Source organism: Podarcis bocagei (genome assembly GCF_964188305.1).
Source record: "Podarcis bocagei genome assembly, chromosome: 7".
NCBI lineage: Eukaryota > Metazoa > Chordata > Lepidosauria > Squamata > Lacertidae > Podarcis > Podarcis bocagei.
This window is the reverse complement of record NC_138132.1, coordinates 87,961,947-87,982,845: the sequence shown is the minus strand read 5'-3', so window position 1 is coordinate 87,982,845 and position 20,899 is coordinate 87,961,947. Positions and strand designations below refer to the sequence as shown.

At 45.7% G+C, this 20,899-nt stretch overlaps 1 protein-coding gene across 2 annotated transcripts; it reads right to left on the bottom strand.

Moving 5' to 3' along the window:
- Positions 1-4,684: 4,684 nt before the first annotated feature.
- SFTPC (surfactant protein C) lies at positions 4,685-13,725 on the bottom strand. Of its 2 annotated transcripts, none has more exons than XM_081203272.1 (5): positions 13,522-13,725; positions 11,421-11,561; positions 9,873-10,010; positions 7,314-7,424; positions 4,685-6,555 (listed from the first exon to the last, which is right to left on the bottom strand). In XM_081203272.1, the coding sequence occupies exons 1-5, from the start codon at positions 13,615-13,617 to the stop codon at positions 6,421-6,423; spliced, it is 621 nt and encodes a 206-aa protein (XP_081059398.1). In that variant the 5' UTR covers positions 13,618-13,725; the 3' UTR covers positions 4,685-6,420. The 2 variants fall into 2 exon arrangements, with proteins under 2 accessions (XP_081059398.1, XP_081059399.1); XM_081203273.1 differs by having other exon boundaries at positions 13,564-13,715.
- Between the last annotated feature and the right edge of the window lie 7,174 nt (positions 13,726-20,899).

The window sequence follows — 20,899 nt, the reverse complement described above, 5'->3', positions numbered from 1 at the left end:
GAGCCTGTTGGAGAGCTATGGGCTCTTCTGCTGCTGTGGCTCGGCGCGAGTTCAGGGGTGAGCGTTGGAGTCTGGGGAAGAGCCGGTGGCACTCCGACGGGCTCTGCTCCGCTTGACTGCCGGCAGCTCTTCCCCGGACTCCATTGCTCGGCCCCAGACTTGGCCTGGTGTCTCTGAGAGCCTGGCGCCCTGGTGCCGTGCACCCCTAGTGCCAATGGTTAAGATGGCCCTGCTCCTGTATAGGATATAGCCAGTGCCAGATTTATGTATACGCTAAGTAGGCTGAATCCTAGGGCCTCTAAATCTAGGGGGCCTGGCCAGCCTGCCCGCTCCTCAGCAGGCAACCTCCCCTTTCCCAAAATTGCAAACCCAAGACTTCATGCGAGGGCAGGGCAAATTGGGCCTCTAAATCTAGGGGGCCTCAGCAGCCTGCCATCTCCCCAGTGCCGCAGTCTCCCCTCTCTCAAAATTGGAAACCCAAGACTTCATGCAAGCGCAGGGAAACTGAGGCCCAGCAACTATGAGACTCAGGGCTAGCCAGTGGGGGCCCAATTTGAAGAAGTGGGGCCCAACTTTATTTTTTTTTGTAGGGCCCCAGTTCACACCCAAAGTCTGCAAAATCTCATAGATATAAATAAAATCCATCTAGATTGCCCTGGTGTGGGGGCCCCTTTAGGAGCGGCCCACAGGGCCCAATTTGGCCCAATTGTTCCAATTCCCTTAAGGTCAGCCCTGATGAGTCTGTGCAGGGGTTGGACTGACAAGCCCTGCACCTTCTAGGTCCCTGGTGTCACTATTCAGACTCAAAATCAGTTTTGTCACCTCCCCCCCCCCAAACCCCGGGACCATGAGCCCAGCCACCTTTTATTTACAGTTGCATAAGCACTACACTACAGCATGGCCATAAAGCTGTACATTCAACCGCTGAAATACACATCCAATATGTAGCAATGGAGATTTATGTTACCGCTTTCTGAATGAACACTGTGTTTTATTAATGGACTGTATTTTTGGAATTACCTAAGAGCCACCAATAGGGAGCTCTAGAATCTGACAACTAACCAACTGGGTACTACCAAACAGCGCCCCCTATTGCTGAAAGCAGGTAACCAGCAGGAAACGCTTTAGCTCAGCCTTTGCACTGTTTATTGAACACCCCCTGCTGCGCAGACAATGGAAAAAGCTCAGAAATTGTATCCCTTCTTTCATCCTGGCCAACTCTATTACGCTGGTGTAAACCCTGGTGCGCCAGAAACCCAGAATAACAACCAATAAAATCTGGTCATACGTCAGTGACTGATGACTTGTCAATCTGTTATTCCAAAGTCTTCCTAGATTATAAAGCTCCAAAATACAGGCCAAAAGATAGCAGCCATACAATGGGCACCACCAGTGAAAAGGCCCTGCTCCGTGTAGCTCCTGCCTTGTCATTTGATAGGGTGCCCACTTGCCCTCCTTCTTGACATGGAATGCTCTCTATTGGAGTCTCCAGGTCCAATATAAAGACCATAAGAAGGGAGAGCAGGGACATTGACATTCCCAACAGCTGTTAATCAAGCAAGCAAGCACACAGGTCACCTTTGTCACAGGTGTGTCACGCCTATGTCCTGGCCAGGCCTGCACCCAATCTTGTTTCTGTACACTCTTGTTTGTTCTCAGTAACCAAAAACATATTATCAACAAATACAAGGAGAAAAGTTGTTTTCCTTCATTTGCAAGGAATTGTACAAAACAAAGTGGCACTAATAAAAAAAAATTCCAGGGTGGCAACAGAAAGCAAACTAAAAATGCTTTTGCAGTTCATCAGAACTATCCAGCAATATCAAGTTATAAGTAAACTAGTGCTATTAACAGTAACCTGAGTTGGTTAATAGATTTGGCAACTTCCATGCACAAGACGTCTGATGCTAATTCCCCCCCCCCCCAAGAGTTAAATGAGATTCAGGTGAGGGTCATATGACTTGTCAGTCCCAGCAGGTATATAAAAGGCCGGTGGCCTGCCCAGGCCGTGAAGGAGGAGCTATTTTGGCAGCAGAATCTTGCTGCCAACTGGTCTGGAAAAAGTCAACAAGACTGCCTGGCCTGTTCAGGACAACCTTTGAGATCAGGATTATAGGCAGTATTTGGCGGAATAAATTCATGAGCAGAGCAACTTCCACTTCTGCAATGGGACCTTTCTTCCTCTCTTCCAACCCTGCACTGTCCCCGAATCTGGGTTTGGAGGAACCCATACAAAGGATTTAGGGGGATCACAGGGGGAAGAGAGAGAGGAAAGTCCCACTGTGGTCCACTCATGCAATTATTTAATTGAATATCACCCTATGTCTGCATGTCGAGCTGCTGTTAAAAGCACAGCTACAATGGCCGCTTGAAAACACTACTTGGGGAGAAGGTGGAATCTTTTAAAATCATAGGCCACCCACAAGCAGCAGCATTTGGTGTGTGGGGGGGGAGGCACTTAGCTTATCTCCCAACGCTGACATCACAGTGGCTTACAAGAAGGTAGAGGAGGAAGGAGGTGAGGTTGGTGTGGTGTGAACACACTGGCATGAGCACGAGTTTGGCTGCACCAGTGTGTTTGCACTGTGCCAACCTTACTCAACCCTGCCAGCACCAGCAAGTGGGAGGTCATGTAAGTGCCAGGACCTTAACCTGCCGACAGTTCTAGCTGCAACCCAACATGGAAACCCTATGCATAATCCTACTAAATCTAGTTGGTTCAATAGCAGTATTAGGCTAGTGTGATAGGAATTTTGAGGTCTTAGATATATGGTAATGTTCGTGAGTGTACCAACTGGGCACGTACATAGATCGGCACGGGAGGGCCAACCTGGAAACATTTTGATTCCTAAACTGAGCAAATGTTTTCTCTGCAAGGTCAAAATGGAAAAGCCCCCCCCCCCAATTGTCTCTTCCTTCACAAAGCTTGGTTTGCCATTCCTCTCTGGTAGGGACTTTGTCTTCTTTCCATCTCTGGGCCATTAGCATCCGTGCGGCAGACATAAAAAGTCTTTTCTGCTCCTTGGAACTCCTAGCCTATTGTTCTCAGGCAAAAACTTTCACTGCACTCATTTCAACTCCTGCAAAAACATTTTTTGCTTAGATGAGCCTACCCAGATGTTTAGACAGTTGTTGTGAGCTTTAATCTGTTTTTAGTCTGCTGTTACTTTAACTTTTTGAAAGTTTTAAATTGTGGTGGATTCCTCTTGATTATTTTATTGCTTTGTCTTTTTGCAAACTGCTTTAAGGTTGGTTGTTGTTGTTTTCAATCAAGTATTGTTCCCTGACATATATATATATGACCTTAGAATTCCTATAACAGTGGGATATTCCTCTATTCCATCAGCACTTTGTATGAGGTTAACTGTGGGTGAGCTGAAGCAAGGATAAGCATTCCGTGTCATCAATAATGCCTTTGCCCTACCTTTCTCCTTTGTCCGCAGCGCTAAGTGAACCTTCCCTGTGTATTGGCAGAGCTCTGCTGTTATGACAGCAGCAGAGATGCACTGCTAAACCATTTAGTATGTGTTCATAGGAAGAGATCTCACGCGATCTTCCAAACGGCAGCTGTTCTGTTTTAGGCCAGAATTGTAGGTGGAACCTGGAAATAGCTGTCTTGACTGTTCCCTCTTATCTGAGCAGTTTCCTAAATCGTGGAGAGGAGAAGCCAATCTATTGACTGTGGGCCACAGTCTGTCCATGTTAGCAAGCGATTCTTCCACAGGAAGCAGCGATAGCCACAAACTTGGGTGGCTAGTAGCCACCAATAGTCCTTTACTCCATGAATTTGTCCAGTCAAATTGGTGGCTGTCACTGCCCCCTGTCATAGTGTGATAAGAATTTTAAGGTCTTAGATATGTAATAAATGTTCATAAATGTACCAAGCAAACACGTACATAAAAATATAAACCACATGTCTGAAAACCCCACAGAAAAAAGGTTCTTAACAAATTGACCTCAATTATTTCTCTGCAATGTCAAAGTGGGAAACATCCCCATTGCCTTTTTCCTTCGCAAATCCTGTCTTAAGGGCACATTTAAGATATGAATAGGGTGTGAGCCTGTGACCTGGCCCAGGAATTAAATATTTATCATTACAAAAGACTGGCCAGGCTCCCCAGGCAATCCAATCAAGTGACCATTAAACAGGTAACCTGTCAGACAAGATAAACAAGTCATCCAGATTTCTGTTGTAGACCACCTTTTCTGTGATGTAGGTATGATGTATGGAGGGGTGGTCTTGAGCTCCAGAGCAGGGAATTTAAAATGTCTATATAAGGCCTTGCACGCCATTGTTCTGGGTTCCTCCTCCCTCCTGCGTGTGGTGAGGGGAGCACCCTGTTGCAACAGATCAATAAAGAAGAGGCTTACTAGCTGCTTTGCTTCTCAATATTCTCTGGTTGGCCTCTGTTATTTTCTCCTACCAATAGGGAACCTATTGGGCTCTTGGATACCCCATAAGGGGAAAGGGGCAGATGTTTTGTCTACAACACTAGTAGCCACCAATAGCCCTTTCCTCCATGAATTTGTCCAGTCAAATTAATGGCTATCACTTCCCCCTGCCATAGTTCAACTATATGCTGTATAAAGAAATACTTATTTTTATATGTACTGGATCTTCCAGCAAACTCAAGGCCAGACCTTTTCTGGCATTATTAAGACACACACACCCCAACAGCTCAAATTTTGCCTTCCTGCACTTTATTGATGATTATAGATTTGACAAGCAGCGTTAAGAAAAAGGGAACATAACCAGCAGACGACCAGTACAAAGCATACAATAAAAAGATGTGCATGGTTGATATCAGCAGCTAGAGATGTTCAAGCAGAATTATTCTTATAACAATAGATTTTTCAAAAAAAAAGTTTAGTACATAAAATCTGTTTCCTTGCCTTGTCTTGAATTCCCATCTGCTTAGGGCCAGGATACATGATGATAACATGGTTGGGCTAAGTGCCTTCCCTCAAATTGCAGCTAGTGGATTAAATGTCTGGATGTCCCGTCTCATCCCCATCTGAAAGCAAACTCTCTTTCTCTCTTTACATGTTGGACTAGCATCCTGCACATACTAAGCTGGCATGGAGAGAGTTATCACCTGCAAGATTGCCTTGACTGCTGGACCACTTTGATTGGCAGAACTGGCACTGCTACAGGTGCCACATTTGTATGAATTCTGTCTTTTAGTACGTACTTTGGAACTCCCTGCCTATTGATACCAGGCGCACACATTCACTGTTCTCTTTTCAGCACCTGCTAAAAATATTTAAGTTTTAGGCCAGCCTAACTCAGATATTTAGAAGGTTGATATGAGTTTTAATCTGCTTTTTAGCCTGTTGTTATTTTAACTTTTCGTGGGGTTGCCATATTTCAAAAAGTGAAAAGCTGGACACAAAAGTTGTTGAGTTCCCCCCCCCCCTGTCAATGTTGTTGAGATGGTTTGTTTTGGTTTGGGGTTTTTTGCCCAAAGTTCTTGCCCAAAAGGACGTTTTCCAGCAATTTTTAAGGAAAATAGGCAAAAATGACACTGCTGATATGGTTGCCATACGTCCGGATTTTCGCAGACTTTTTTTTTTTGCCCAATTTCTACCCGGACACTGCTTCTGACTGTGGTATTCCATGTATGTCTGCGAAAGTCCGGATGTATGGCAACCCTACTTTTGTAGGTCTTAAATTATTGTTGTTAATGTGTCTAATTGGTAATTTTTTGGTTTTATCTTTTTTTTGTAAACTGCTTTGAGGTTGTTGCTTTTTTTACGATCAAGCTGAGTACAAATTTTGTGAAATAAAATAATTATGAAATACCATGCCAGAAGTGTGTGCAGACAGGAGAACATGCACTCCAGCTTCTGTCTGTAGCCTGAGCCCAGATGGGTCCAGCTAGCTCACCACATTCTCCACCATCTGATTCCTCGACTCCAAGATTTCAGGCATGAGCTTTTCACCTTGGAGATACCAGGGCTCGAACATGGGACTTTCTGCATGGGCTCTGCCTTTGAGGAATGGCTCCCCTTCCCATGAAACGGCTTAGTCTAGCAATGCTTCAATCCATGTAGTTGCTGCATGTGGCTTTCTATTCTGATGAAGTCGTGGCAATTGACCAAGAATGGACTTTATCCCCTGAGGCCAAGAGATTAGCAAAGGGGTGTTGTTTGCAGTTCTATCTATCTATCTATCTATCTATCTATCTATCTATCTATCTGTTGTGATTCCTGCATTTCAGGGAGTTGAACTACATGAGACTTTGGGTCTCTTCCAATTCTGTGATTCTATGATCTCTACATAAAGGCTGAGGGTTCCCACAGGGCCATTTCAGGGATCTCTTGCATAGCATCCCTGTTGCAGGAAGTCTGACTTTCGTTGCTGGTGTGCACGCTCTGTTGGGTCTTTGGTCTTCACTTCTCTCACCCATCTCTCCTCCTCTAAGCCCAGTAGATGGGGACGCTGCTACAGAGGATGTTGATGGTGGTACCCAGGATAGAACGGTCAGCCAGCGACGCCGGGAGCCCTTCTGTTCCCTCCTCATTCTCTTTGAGGAATGACGCTGGAGGTCTGGGCTGCAAAAACAGATCTCTTTGTTAATGGTACGACCCTGGGGAACCCTATCCAATTCTATAACTGTATGTTTCTCTGAAATATAAAATTGCCCTGCAAACTTTGACACAGCCTGACCGCTTCACACAGTCCCTCCAAATCCCTCTGGGAAAGGTTCTGCATAGTTTTCTAAGCGGCTTTAAAGATGTTCCGACAATCAACAGGTGGGTGTGGATGGATTCCCTTCAGCTCTTGGGACTTGTTCACACATCCACCTGTCCTGTGTGCCTAGAAAGCACGGGTCCAAGTGGTTTTCCCCTTGGCCCACTCCTTTCTGGGGGAAAACCTGTGATAGAGCAGAACAAATGGCAACCTATGGAAAAACAGAATTGCCATTTGTTCTGATTGAGCACTAAAGAGCAGTTTTCCCAAATGGAGAAATGGGACATGAGAAAGCACTGGTCTGTTTTCATTCTGCCCTCATGTCCTGCCTGCAAACCAGTGGCAGCCAGCCTTAAGGACAGGGATCCCCGTCTAGCCACTCTCAAAAGACAACTGCTATCCCAAACAGCCCAAACAGCAAATCACAATGTCCTTGGATTACTGCAGACTGGGGTGTTATGTGTCCCAGCACTGGGTTTGTGGTTGTTTTGGAGGATGGTGGGACATTCAGCCAGCTGCACTGTGTGAAGTGGTACAGTCCAGAAGCAATCTTCCCACATGATTTGCTTTTTCCATGCCTTGGAAACTCTGAATGTAGAGTTAGGGCAATTATTCTAACCTGGATGTTCTGGAACACCTTGACAGCAGCATCCAGGCTCTGGATGTTTTCCTTCTTCATTCTGGTGATGTAGCAGGACTGTCCCGGCCAAGATCTGTAGCCAATCAGGAGCTGTTCAAAGGCAAAGGCTGTCAATTTAGCTGTGGTTCCTGTATTGCAGGAGGTATTTTATTGTGGGTATACTGTACATAGGGATGCGGGTGGCGCTGTGGGTTAAACCACAGAGCCTAGGACTTGCCGATCAGAAGGTTGGCAGTTTGAATCCCTGTGACAGGGTGAGCTCCCGTTGCTCGGTCCCTGCTCCTGCCAACCTAGGAGTTTGAAAGCATGTCAAAGTGCAAGTAGATAAATAGGTACCACTCAAGTGGGAAGGTAAACGGCGTTTCCGTGCGCTGCTCTGGTTCGCCAGAAGCGGCTTAGTCATGCTGGCCACATGACCCGGAAGCTGTACGCCGGCTCCCTCGGCCAATAAAGCGAGATGAGCGCTGCAACCCCAGAGTCGGCCACGACTGGACCTAATGGTCAGGGGTCCCTTTACCTTTATACTGTACATATTTTGGGTCTCAACAAGGTATATGTGCAAGGGCAACCCCACCTTCTCAGGGCTCTACCTCATATCCCAGACCCCATGCCCCCCTCCAAGCTTCTCTCCCTGTGCCTTCCTCTGTTGCATCTTCTGTTCACACACACTAGGTAAGCAAAGACTAGGGCTGAGTCAAATGCCAAGGCTTTTGGTTTTCAGAGCAGAATGAGCCCTTTTGACAACACATTTTATTCTTCCCCCAAATAAATAAGAACATGTAAAAACATCAGAAGAGGCTGCTGGATCAGGCCAACCACCCATCTAGTCCAGCACCCTGCTCTCGTGGCGGCCGACCAGACTCGCACCTCCAGGCAGCTGCTATTCACAAGGATGCAGAGCATAGTCACCAAGACTAGTAGCCACCTCTCCTCCATGTATTTGTCTAATCCTCTTTTAAAAGCCCATCCAAGTTGGTGGCCCTCACTGCCTCTTGTGGCAGTGAGTTCCACAGTTTAACTATGTGGTGCATGAAGCAGTGCTTTCTTTTTTCTGTCCTGACGCTTCCAAGGCTGAGCTTCAGTCGATGCCCAGGAGTTCTAGTATTAGGAGAGAGGGAGGGGAAACTTTTCTCCATTCGCTTTTTCCACGCCAGACAAAATATCTATCATGTCAATAAGAAGCATGTGTGGCTTTGATATGATGCTTCAGACTTTTTGAAGGGAGAGGGAGGGCTTTTCTCTTGGGATTAACCTGCCCTGCCCTGCTCTCAATTCTCTTCTGGTCCTAATCCACCTTTCCACTACAGTGGTACTTCAGGTTAAGTACTTAATTCGTTCCGGAGGTCCGTTCTTAACCTGAAACTTCCTTAACCTGAAGCACCACTTTAGCTAATGGGGCCTCCTGCTGCTGCCGCGCCACCGGAACCCGATTTCTGTTCTTATCCTGAAGCAAAGTTCTTAACCTGAAGCACTATTTCTGGGTTAGCAGAGTCTGTAACCTGAAGTGTATGTAACCTGAAGCGTATGTAACCCGAGGTACCACTGTACTGGGCTCAGCTACACTTCCCGTTGTGCCATGCCTAGACAGCATGAGTCTGAGCAGCTTTCTGCTTGATTTGCACCTTCTAGGCATGCATCACAGAGGATTGCCCCTTGCCCTCTCCAAAGGAAAACCTGCGATCGGTCAGAAGAAATGGCTATCCAGAGAAAACCTAAATTGCCATTTGCACTGAAGAGTGGCTTTCCACGGGGGAAGCAGCGACACAAGAGGAAGCGTGGATAAGCCCTAAGGGCACGTCCAAACCAGAAGAAAATGTGTAGCCCATTCCAATGTTGTCCCGGTACCACTCCTTTCCCACTTTAAACGCAGGGTTTTTCTTTCTGATTTGGACTTTTCAAGGATGAAAATCCCCGCAGATAAGCAGGGGGAAGTTTGGGACATAAACTTTCATAGTCTCAAGTTAGCTTTTAAAAGTTAAAGGGGTAAAGGGAGCCCTGACCATTAGGTCCAGCCGTGACCGACTCCAGGGTTGCGGTGCTCATCTCACTTTATTGGCTGAGGAAGCCGGTGTACAGCTTCTGGGTCATGTGGTCAGCATGACTAAGCCGCTTCTGGCGAACCAGAGCAGCGCAGGGAAACGCCGTTTACCTTCCCGCCGGAGTGGTACCTATTTATCTACTTGCACTTGATGTGCTTTCGAACTGCTAGGTTGGCAGGAGCAGGGACCGAGCAATGGGAGCTCACCCCGTCGTGGGGATTCGAACCGCCGACCTTCTGATTGGCAAGTCCTAGGTTTAACTCACGGCGCCACCCGTGTCCCATCTAGTTAGCTTTTAAGGTGACACAATATTTGTTGTCCTTTGTGCTTAAGGAAACCAACAGATCCAGCCAGCCCCACCAGGACTCGCCACTGACTTGCTCCCTTGTCAGGATAGATGTTATTATTTCTAAAAGGGACCTGCTAGGTGGACAAGCAGGCCTTGGGCAAAGCTGCACGACTCCTTTGGGAACTAGGAACCACTTTCAGCAAATCTTACGTTGCTGTAGTCATACACCACGGTGGCCGAAGAGTTGACCCTGCTGACATGGAAGGTGGCCAGTCTCTCCTTCCTGCTCATGGAAAGATGCTGTGGGGAGCCCTCCCCATCCAGGCCTTGGATAGTCATTTGCAGGACCTAGACGTTGAAAAGGAGACCATGTTGAGTGATGAAGAGCGAAGGGAACGAGATGTATGAACTGGAGCATTTAACTTGGGTGCATTCAGCTTTACATGCTTTGCAAATATAAATATAAGAGGTGGAAAGGGGATGCGAGTCCAGGAAAAAAGACATGGGCAATCCCAGCTGGTTTTGACTTTATGCGCTGTCCCTAGAACTGCATCTTAGCACTCAGTTGGAGCAAACAGGAATTCAGGCTTTTCCTGGATTGATGTTTGCTCCAGTTTAGAGCTAAAGTGTGGGTTTTCCCTGGGAAAGGAGTGGAGCAAGGGGAGGACTGCCTAGAAAGTGTGGGTCAAGTGGAAAACCACTCAGACCCAAGCTTTCCAGGCAAGTGGAAGAAGAGAAGAAGAAGAGTTTGGATTTGATACCCCACTTTATCACAACCCGAAGGAGTCTCAAAGCGGCTAACATTCTCCTTTCCCTTCCTCCCCCACAACAAACACTCTGTGAGGTGAGTGGGGCTGAGAGACTTCAGGGAAGTGTGACTGGCCCAAGGTCACCCAGCAGCTGCATGTGGAGGAGCGGAGACGCGAACCCGGTTCCCCAGATTACGAGACTACCGCTCTTAACCACTACACCACACTGGTGGAAGTGTGTACAGGCCTTGAGAGTCGCCAGTACTATGAAAACAAACAACTACCATCATTTTGGGAAGAAGACAGAGGAGTGGGAACCTTTGACCCTCCGGGTATGGTGGGACTCTTCACCCAGCAGGTCTGGGAACAAGTAGCCAAGGGTGGTGGAAGTGGGAGTCCAGCAAGATCTGGAGCGCTAAAGGTTAACCCGCTGTTTAGCAGAGTCTTCCCCCTTGGAATTTGCTTCTGCTTAGGGAAACCACAGTACTCAACAAGGTTCAGTGCACAGGTGTTTAAGCCAGTTGTCTTCAGTCTTCGCAGGTGAAGGACCCACCTTTAGCCCCAACAGGCATTTGAGGAATTACAGTCATACCACGGGTTGAATGTGCTTCAGGTTGAGCACTTTCAGGTTGCGCTCCGGTGCAACCCGGAAGTAACAGAGCGTGTTACTTCCGGGTTTCGCTGCTCACGCATGCACAGACTCTCAAAATGATGTCACGCGCATGCGCAGAAGCAGCAAAACACGACCGTCGCGTCTTATGTTCTATTCAGGATGTGAATGGGGTTCTGGAACGGATCCCGTTCGCATCCTGAGGTACCACTGTACTAGCTGTGGCACTTCTTGAGGTGACTCACAGACCTCATTCACTTGAGGTTTTTAAGCAGAAGTTGGGTGGCCATCTGTCTTGGATGCTTTAGCTGTGATTCCTGCATTGCAGGGGGTTGGACTAGATGACCCGTGAGGTCCCATCCAACTCTACAATTCTGTGATTCGTCATGCTGTACTTACTGTCTCTGTGTGCTTCTCCGTGATACGCAGCCCCATCAGCCCAAAAGCCAGGACAACCAAAACGATCACCACCACCACCACCACCACGATCAGGAGCTTCTTGCAAGGTAGTCCGGGGAGCCGGGGGGAGGCTGTGTAACCCTGCAGAACCAGAAAAGATGCTCATGAGAACGTTGTGGTACATTTTGACCCAGACAGAATGATTGGACAGAGGCACATACAAGGTCTCATGGAAGGAGTAAACGTAAGCACATAAAAAGAGCCGACTGGATCAGGCCCATGGCCCATCTAGTCCAGGAAACTCTTCTCACAGTGGCCAACCAGATGCGCGTGGGAAAGCAGCAAGCAGGATTCTTGCAGAAGACCGGCACTCTCTCCTCCTGTGGTTTCCAGCAACTGGTATTCAGAAGATTGCTGCCTCTGACTGTGGAGGCAGAGCCTAGCCCTCAGGGCAAGTAGCCATGGATAGCCTTTTCCTCTTCCATGAATTGGTCTCATCCTCTTCTATATTGATATGTGTGTGTGTGTGTGTGTGTGTGTGTGTGTGTGTGTGTGTGTGTGTGTTTTAACCTATCATTTTCAACAGTAATTAAACATACTTTTACATCTTATACAATTTTTTTTTTACTTCCATCAATCCTGTCTGAAAAATTTCCAGTCTAATCTCTTAATATACATTTCTTACTTTCCCTATTACATTTAAATCTCATAACTGATATCTCTTTTCTTTTTCTACTTTGTAACGTTTCATATTTTTCTCTTTACAGAACTTCTTGTAGTCCTACTAGCATAATTTGTTGATTACAATTGCAAATAGTTTGTATACTTCTTCCGATCTTCTGTAAATCTCTGTTCCCGCAGGTTTCGAATCCTTTCTGTCATTTTCTCCAATTCTGCATAGTCCATTAATTTTATCTGCCATTCTTCTTTCGTCGGAATTTCTTCTTGCTTCCATTTCTGGGCTAACAACGCTCTTGCTGCAGTTGTTGCATATAGAAACAATTTAACATCATGCCTATTAATGTCCTGACCTATAATACCAAGTAAAAATGCTTCTGGTTTTTTAAAAAATGTAAATTTCAACATCTTTTTCAACTCATTATATATCATTTCCCAGAAGTTCTTTACTTTCTTACATTCCCACCACATATGATAAAATGTTCCTTCTTGTCTCATCCTCTTCCAAAGCCATCCGAGTTGGTGGCCATCACTGCTTCCTGTGGGAGTGAGTTCCATAGTTTAACTCTGCACCGCCTCTGGACTGCACCACTTCAGATTACAGGTAGGGCTCCTATGATGGAGTATTCCTCCATACAGCAAAAATCCCTGTGCATAAAAAGCCCAGCCTGTTAGAGAAAAGGATAGACTTTGACCCTTGCAGGCTAGCTTTCCATGTGCAGGAATTCCTGTATAAAGGTTCCTTCATGTGACACCATGCAGCTTAAAGTGAGGCACGCAATAAAAAAGGTCAAATTATCTTCCAAATTTTACTTATTAATTTTACAGCTTCACATAGTTTTTTATTTTTATTGGATTATGATTTGATATGTTAATTGGATGACTTTTATTGGAAAATTAATAAAAGCGATCTAACATGAAAGTGGGGCGAGCAGACACAAGTGTACCACCTTAGTAAGACCTGAGGCACTGAGGAAATAGGAACCAAAATGTATACACTGTATAGTTAGAGGGAAGCACAGAAGGACAAAGCCATTTGATGCAACCACAACTCCTATTCATCCATCCACCCATCCATTCATAATCCAATGTGTGGGTGGTTTTAGTGTTACGCCTGCCGTCTCGCGGGACAGATTTTGGGCACCATAAATGGCAGCAGAGTGGGAGACAGGCCCATTGAATCATATAACTGTCGAGTTGGAAAGGACAGCAAGAGCCTTTCAGTCCAACCCCCGGCAGAGCAGAATCTATAGGGCAAAGTCCAGTGGGAAGTTCTCCAGCACAAGTCCCTTGGAGTGGAGAGCAGGGAGGAGAACATCCCAGAGGACCCCCTTGCCCCAGTTCCAAATGCTAGGGGCCATCCCTGCACATCCCTCTCTCTCCAGCTCAGCCCTCCTTGCCCAGGCTGGACTCCACACCATACCTGCAGGAGCAGGACCTCAGTCCCAAGTGGAGAACGACTCACCGGGGGTGCCTCTATCATCAGGACATCCTTGCTACTTTTGCTGTTATTCTCCATCTCAAGTCTTCTGGCTAGCTTTCAGCTGTCCCCACTGATCCTGGTTGTTTCCAGGCACGAGAGAGGAGGGCTCCGTTTATATAGGGTTCCTGGCACCAAAGCGCCGAAGGTGATTTGCTGTGTGTCCTCTACCTGTTCTCACCAAGTTCTTTCAAAAGAAATAAAGTACAGCTAAGTGGCCCTTGGCGTCACTTGTCAGTCAAGAGACCCTCTCTGGAGATTTGTCCACAGGCACAGAGGCCTCTTAGCAGCCTCTTGTCCTTCAGAAAGTCAGCTTGTTCTGACGCCAGGAGCGTCAAAGTGTGGCTCATTAAGGACCCTCTTTGCCTCTCCAATAGTTGGGTCAGAAGGTTCTCGGGACTTTCAAAGCAAGAAGGCGGCCACTTTCTTCATTCTTTGATGGTGCAACTGAATTTGGGAATATTGTGTACCATTCTGACCACCTCACCTCAAAGAGGGTATTGTAGAGCTGGGGAAGGTTCAGAAAAGGGCAACCAAAATGATTGAGTGGGGGCAGCAACTCCCAGTGGAGGACTTGGGGCTTTCAAATTTCAGTGGTGCCCTGTGCTAGGACATAATTTGTCCATCCACCCCCTGCCCTCGCCTTCTGTTCTAAGTCATTGTTGTGGTGCTCCCTGTGGTGTCCTCTGCAACTACCCTAGGAAAAAAGATTGCAGCATTTGCGACTTTTCAGTCTTCACAGAATCATAGAGTTGGAAGGGATTGGACTCTATTCAGGACAGATGTAAGAAAGTCACCCATGCAGCATGTATAGTAGTTCAACTGTGGAACTTGCCCTATAGGAGGCAGTGATGTCCACCAACCAATATCGCTTCAGAAGAGGATTAAGCAAATTCATGGAGACATGGCTACTAGCCAGGATGTAGTAGTAGTAGTAATAATAATAACATACCTGGCCCATCTGGCTGGGTTTCCCCAACCACTCTGGGCAGCTCCCAACAAAATATTTAAAACACAATAAAACATCAAACATTAAAAACTTCTCTATACAGGGCTACCTTCAGATGTCTTCCAAAAGTCAGATAGTTGTTTATTTCCTTGACATCTGAAGGGCGGGTGTTCTACAGGGAGGGCGCCACCACCAAGAAGGCCTTCTACCTGGTTCCCAGTACGTTTCTGAGCTCAATTCAAAGTGTTGGTGCTGACCTTTAAAGCCCTAAATGGCCTCGGTCCAGTATACCTGAAGGAGCGTCTCCACCCCCATCGTTCTGCCCAGACACTGAGGTCTAGCGCCGAGGGCCTTCTGGCGGTTCCCTCACTGCGAGAAGCAAAGTTACAGAGAACCAGGCAGAGGGCCTTCTCGGTAGTGGCGCCCGCCCTGTGGAACGCCCTCCCACCAAATGTCAAAGGGAAGAACAACTACCAGACTTTTAGAAGACATCTGAAGGCAGCCCTCTTTAGGAAAGCTTTTAGTGCTTAACAGACTGCTGTATTTTAATACTTTGTTGGAAGCTGCCCAAAGTGGCTGGGAAAATCCAGCCAGATGGGTGGGGTATAAATAAATTATTATTATTATTATTATTATTATTATTATTATTATTATTATTACTACTACTACTACTACTACTACTCCTGTTTACAGGATGAGCACCTCTCCTCTCATCTGCTGGGTAGGAAGATCATAGTAGGCCTTTCCCTTCCCACATACTCATCAAAGCCCCCCTCCTCTGTTACATATATACCACTCCAATGTTTTTGCTACTTGCAGGTCTCTCTGGCCAAAGGGATGACTATGATACTATTGTCTGGTCCGGACAGACTGGTGAGCTCCCTGCCCCATCCAACTTGAGGCCTGACACGTGCTGAGCCTCACTGCCAAAGAGGATGCTCCAAGCGGTCACTTTTCTTCTATGTGGGCCTTGCCCCCCCCCGAGTGGTGGGAGACCCGTGGATGTCTCGACCCTGCTCCCAGCTGCTCAGAAGGCCTCGCAAACATCAGGCCATCTTCTGCACTCACACTTTGCCCTTTGTTGTCTGGGACAGAGCTGTGCCTGGAACGGGAGATGTTTGTGAACCTCCAGCTGCACACAGGCAGCTCGTGTGCCATCAATGAGCTGACAGCAACTTTAATGACTGGCAGGATGGAGGGGGGGGATGAAAGAGATGAGCCAGCACTCAGGGTTGCAGATGGCGAGGGAGGGGGGCAGTTCAGAGAGATGCAGAGCGGATAAATATCCCTTGTGGTGTTGATGCCTGCCAAGGCTTTATTTATTTATTATTATTATTTATTGGTCATTCAATGGTAATACAGTGGTACCTCTGGTTGCAAACGAGATCAGTTCCAGAGCCCGCTCGCAACTGAGCAGAACGCAACCTGCGTCTGAGCGTGCGCGGGTTGCGATTTGCCACTTCGGCGCATGCGCGTGACGCCATTTTGAGCATCTGCGCGTGCATGAGCGGAGAAACCCGGAAGTAACCCTTTCCAGTACTTCCGGGTCGCCGCGGGACGCAACCTGGAAAGATTTAACCCGAAGCGTCTTTAACCTGAGGTATGACTGTAATAGGGACGCGGGTGGTGCTGTGGGTTAAACAACAGAGCCTAGGACTTGGCAATCAGAAGGTTGGCGGTTCAAATCCCCGCAACAGGGTGAGCTCCCGTTGCTCGGTCCCTGCTCCTGCCAACCTAGCAGTTTGAAAGCATGTCAAAGTGCAAGTAGATAAATAGGTACTGCTCTGGCAGGAAGGTCGACGGCGTTTCCGTGCGCTGCTCTGGTTTGCCAGAAGTGGCTTAGTCATGCTGGCCACATGACCCGGAAGCTGTACGCCGGCTCCCTCGGCCAATAAAGCGAGATGAGCGCCACAACCCCAGAGTCGGTCACGACTGGACCTAATGGTCAGGGGTCCCTTATGACTGTAATAAAAATGCCATCACCAAAAAGAGGACAGAACAGGCAACAAATTTGCATATCTTTTTATGTCGTAAAATTTGTACACCCTCAAAGCAGTCTGCAGAAAAGATAAAACATCACCGGTTAGAAGAAAAAAAGATTTAAAAATCATCCATAAGAAGAATTGGCAGCAATAATTTAAGACTTTTGAACAGTTAAAATAGCAATAGACTAAAAACAGATTTAAACTCGCACCAACCTTCTAAATACCCAGGCAGGCTTGTCTAAACAAAAATGTTTTTAGCAGGTGCTGAAAAGAGTGCAGTGAAGGTAACTGCCTGGTAATGGCCACACTAAAGGATTGCATTATTACAGGTGTTATGTGGCACCTGTAACTTAGATTGCGTTGTAAATATGCTAAACATTAATATCCAACATCTATGAACCACCCCGAGACCCCCAGGTATAGGGTGGAATGATGATGATGATGATGATGATGATGATGATGATGATGATAATAATAATAATAATAGGTTAGTATGTTATTTTTTGTATGTGTGCAATCGAAATTATACACACACTACATGATACTAAGACTCTCATAAGCTCCAGCCTGCATGACCGATGGTCAGGGATGAGGACTAAGGGGTCCAGCAACATACAGAGGGCCAGAGGTTTCCCTGTCTCTCAGCCCTGGATGTTTTGAGTTCGCTTGCAGCAGTAAGTACAACCGCAGACTGTTGGAAATGCAAATATGAAATAGGAGCCTTTTCATATATATACATGTCCAGTAGCAAGTGCATTCTGGTATTCAGCTGAACTATGTAGACAAATTGTTTATCTGTAATTCTTAGATGTAGTTTTACTAGAAGTGAAATCGTATGCATGTCAGCTTGGAAGTAAGTTCTACTGACTCGCAAGTAAATTTGTATTTAGAGAAAAACCTACCCGTGACCCATTGTGAAACAATAACACACCTGCTGATTTCTGTAGCGAGAATTTTGCGTACTGAAGTAAAGAGGGCATCAAGTGTGAAAGAGTGAGAAAACAAGTTATGTGAATACGTAGTTCTTGCTCAGTGAATGTGCTCTATTTGAGCTATCCAGAAAGACCAAATATCTCATTTGGCTCAGCAGTACTCAGGCAACTGCCTTCTGTCTTGAGTTCAAATCCAGAATCAACAGAGGTTCCAGAATGAAACAGGTTTGACAGTGGTTAAGAAGGTGAAATATCTAGGGGTCAATATGACAGCCAAGAATGTGAATTTGTTTAAAGATAATTACGAGAAATGTTGGTCAGAAGTTAAAAAAGATTTAGAAATATGGTCAAATTTGAAGCTTTCCTTGTTAGGCCGAATTGCAGTCATAAAGATGAATGTATTGCCTAGAATGTTATTTTTGTTTCAAGCATTGCAAATCCTTGACAAGATGGACTGTTTCAAGAGGTGGCAGAAAGACATTTTGAAATTTGTCTGGCAGGGCAAAAAACCCAGAATAAAATTTAAGATTTTAACGGATGCAAAGGAAAGAGGGGGATTTGCCCTGCCGGACTTAAAACTTTACTATGAATCAGCAGCTTTTTGCTGGTTGAAAGAGTGGATGCTCCTCGAGAATACAGATATCTTGGACTTGGAAGGTTTTAATAATGTATTTGGATGGCATGCATACTTATGGTATGATAAGGTTAAAGCGCATAAAGCTTTTAAAAATCATATTGTTAGGAAAGCATTATACAATGTCTGGACCAGATATAAAGATCTGTTGGAAAATAAAACTCCAAGATGGCTGTCGCCAATGGAGGCTGAAGCTGGGAAAAACTCAATATGGAGGCTAAATGGCCAAAATATTGGGAGATTTTGGAACAAGAAGGTGATAAATTGAAACTACAGAGTTATGAGAAATTGAAGACCAAAGTACGAGATTGGCTCCATTATTATCAAATAATGGAGGTTTATAAACAAGACAGGAAAATTGGCTTCCAGGTGGAGAAATCAAAACTAGAAACAGAATTGTTAGAACCCAATGCTAAGAATTTGTCTAGAATGTATAACTTGTTGCTGAAATGGAATACACAAGATGAAACAGTTAAATCAGCTATGATTAAGTGGGCACAAGACATTGGTCATAATATTATGTTTGCTGACTGGGAACAGTTGTGGACCACCGGTTTGAAATTTACGGCATGTAATGCCTTAAAGGAAAATATTATGAAAATGATTTATAGGTGGTACATGACCCCAGTCAAGCTAGCAAAAATTTACCATTTGCCTGACAATAAGTGTTGGAAATGTAAGGAAACTGAAGGTACTTTCTATCACCTTTGGTGGACGTGCCCGAAGATTAAGGCTTTCTGGGAAATGATATATAATGAAATGAAAAAGGTGCTTAAATGTACCTTCCCTAAGAAACCAGAGGCCTTTCTCTTGGGCATTGTCGGCCAATTGGTGTCAAAGAAAGATAGAATTTTTTTTATGTACGCCACCACAGCAGCAAGAGTACTCATCGCGAAGCATTGGAAGACTCAAGATCTACCCACTTTTGGAAGAATGGCAGATGAAGACTATATGGGACTGGCCAAAATGACTGGCAGAATCCGTGATCAGGGGAAAGAGACGGCGGAAGAAGATTGGAAGAAATTTAAAGTTTATCTTAAGAAACATTGTAAAATCAATGAATGCTAAAATGTCGTGGTTTTAAGGGGAAAGAAGGAGACTACAGCTGTAAAAGATTAAGTAAAAGAAAAGAATAAGGGGAAATTTGACATAACTAAGTGTTAGGATTTGCTGAAATAATTTTGGAAATTGGGATGTAGAAAGGGGAGGTATGGGGAAGTCGGCGAAGTAAGGTTTAAGAAAAAGGGATATGAAATTATACATGTTTGTTTGTGTGTTTGTTTGTTTGTATTGTGTATTGTTTGTGTTTATAAAAACTGTGAAAAACCAATAATTTTTTTTATAAAATAAAACACAAATCCAGAATCAACAATTGACAGGGTTGCACTAAATCACAATTCATGGAGATGTAGCTCAGGCTCCCCTCTTTGCAGTGGGACCCAAAATCCCACTGCTCAACTGTAGGCGGTGTGGCATAGTGGTTAGAGCATTGGACTAGGATCTGGGAACCCAGAGATCAAATCTCCCCAGTTGACCATGAAGATCATTGTGTGACCTTGGGGGTCAGGCACTGCCTCTCAGCCTAACCCACTTCACATGGTTGTTGTGGGGATTAAAGGAGGAAGAAGGGAGGCCTATACACACCATCTTGAGTTCTGGGAGAAAAAGGGGGGATATAAATATAAACATCAGGAAGAACTTTGACAGTAAGAGTTGTTCAGCAGTGGAATGGACTCCCTTTAGACTCTCCCCAGATGTTGTTGGACTACAACTCCTATCATCCCTGAGCTCTGGCCTTGCTAGCCAGGGGTGATGGGAGTTGTAGTTCAACAACATCTGGGGACCCACCGGTTGAGAAAGGCTGCTTTAGAGGATGTGGATTCTCTTCCGTGGTGGTATTGAAGCAGAGGACAACCTCAGATATGCAGATGACACAACCTTGATGGCAGAAAGTGAGGAGGAATTAAAGAACCTTTTAATGGGGGTGAAAGAGGAGAGCGTAAAATATGGTCTGAAGCTCAACATCAAAAAAACGAAGATCATGGCCACTGGTCCCATCACCTCCTGGCAAATAGAAGGGGAAGAAATGGAGGCAGTGAGAGATTTTACTTTCTTGGGCTCCATGATCACTGCAGATGGTGACAGCAGTCACGAAATTAAAAGACGCCTGCTTCTTGGGAGAAAAGCAATGACAAACCTAGACAGCATCTTAAAAAGCAGAGACATCACCTTGCCAACAAAGGTCCGTATAGTTAAAGCTATGGTTTTCCCAGTAGTGATGTATGGAAGTGAGAGCTGGACCATAAAGAAGGCTGATCGCCGAATAATTGATGCTTTTTAATTATGGTGCTGGAGGAGACTCTTGAGAGTCCCATGGACTGCAAGAAGATCAAAGCTCTCCATTCTGAAGGAAATCAGCCCTGTGTGCTCACTGGAAGGACAGATCCTGAAGCTGAGGCTCCAATACTTTGGCCACCTCATGAGAAGAGAAGACTCCCTGGAAAAGACCCTGATGTTGGGAAAGGGGAAGGGGACGACAGAGGATGAGATGGTTGGACAATGTTCTTGAAGCTACCAGCATGAGTTTGACCAAACTGCGGAAGGCAGTGAAAGACAGGAGTGCCTGGCGTACTCTGGTCCATGGGGTCACGAAGAGTCGGACACGACTAAACGACTAAACAACAACAAAATACTTAGTTGCTGAGCCAGGTCATAGGCTCACCCTATTCAAACACAGACAAACATACCCTTAAATTAGGATTGGTGAAGGAAAAGACAATGGGGAGGCTTTTCCATTTCCCTTTGACCTTGCAGAGAAAAC

Excerpts from the sequence above, each read along its gene's own strand:
- SFTPC (XM_081203272.1), bottom strand. The coding sequence starts at position 13,617 with ATGGAGAATAACAGCAAAAGTAGCAAGGATGTCCTGATGATAGAGGCA. Across the intron at positions 11,562-13,521 it reads CTGAGGTCCTGCTCCTGCAG|GGTTACACAGCCTCCCCCCG; the intron begins GTATGGTGTGGA and ends CTGGTTCTGCAG. Across the intron at positions 10,011-11,420 it reads CGGAGAAGCACACAGAGACA|GTCCTGCAAATGACTATCCA; the intron begins GTAAGTACAGCA and ends TTCAACGTCTAG.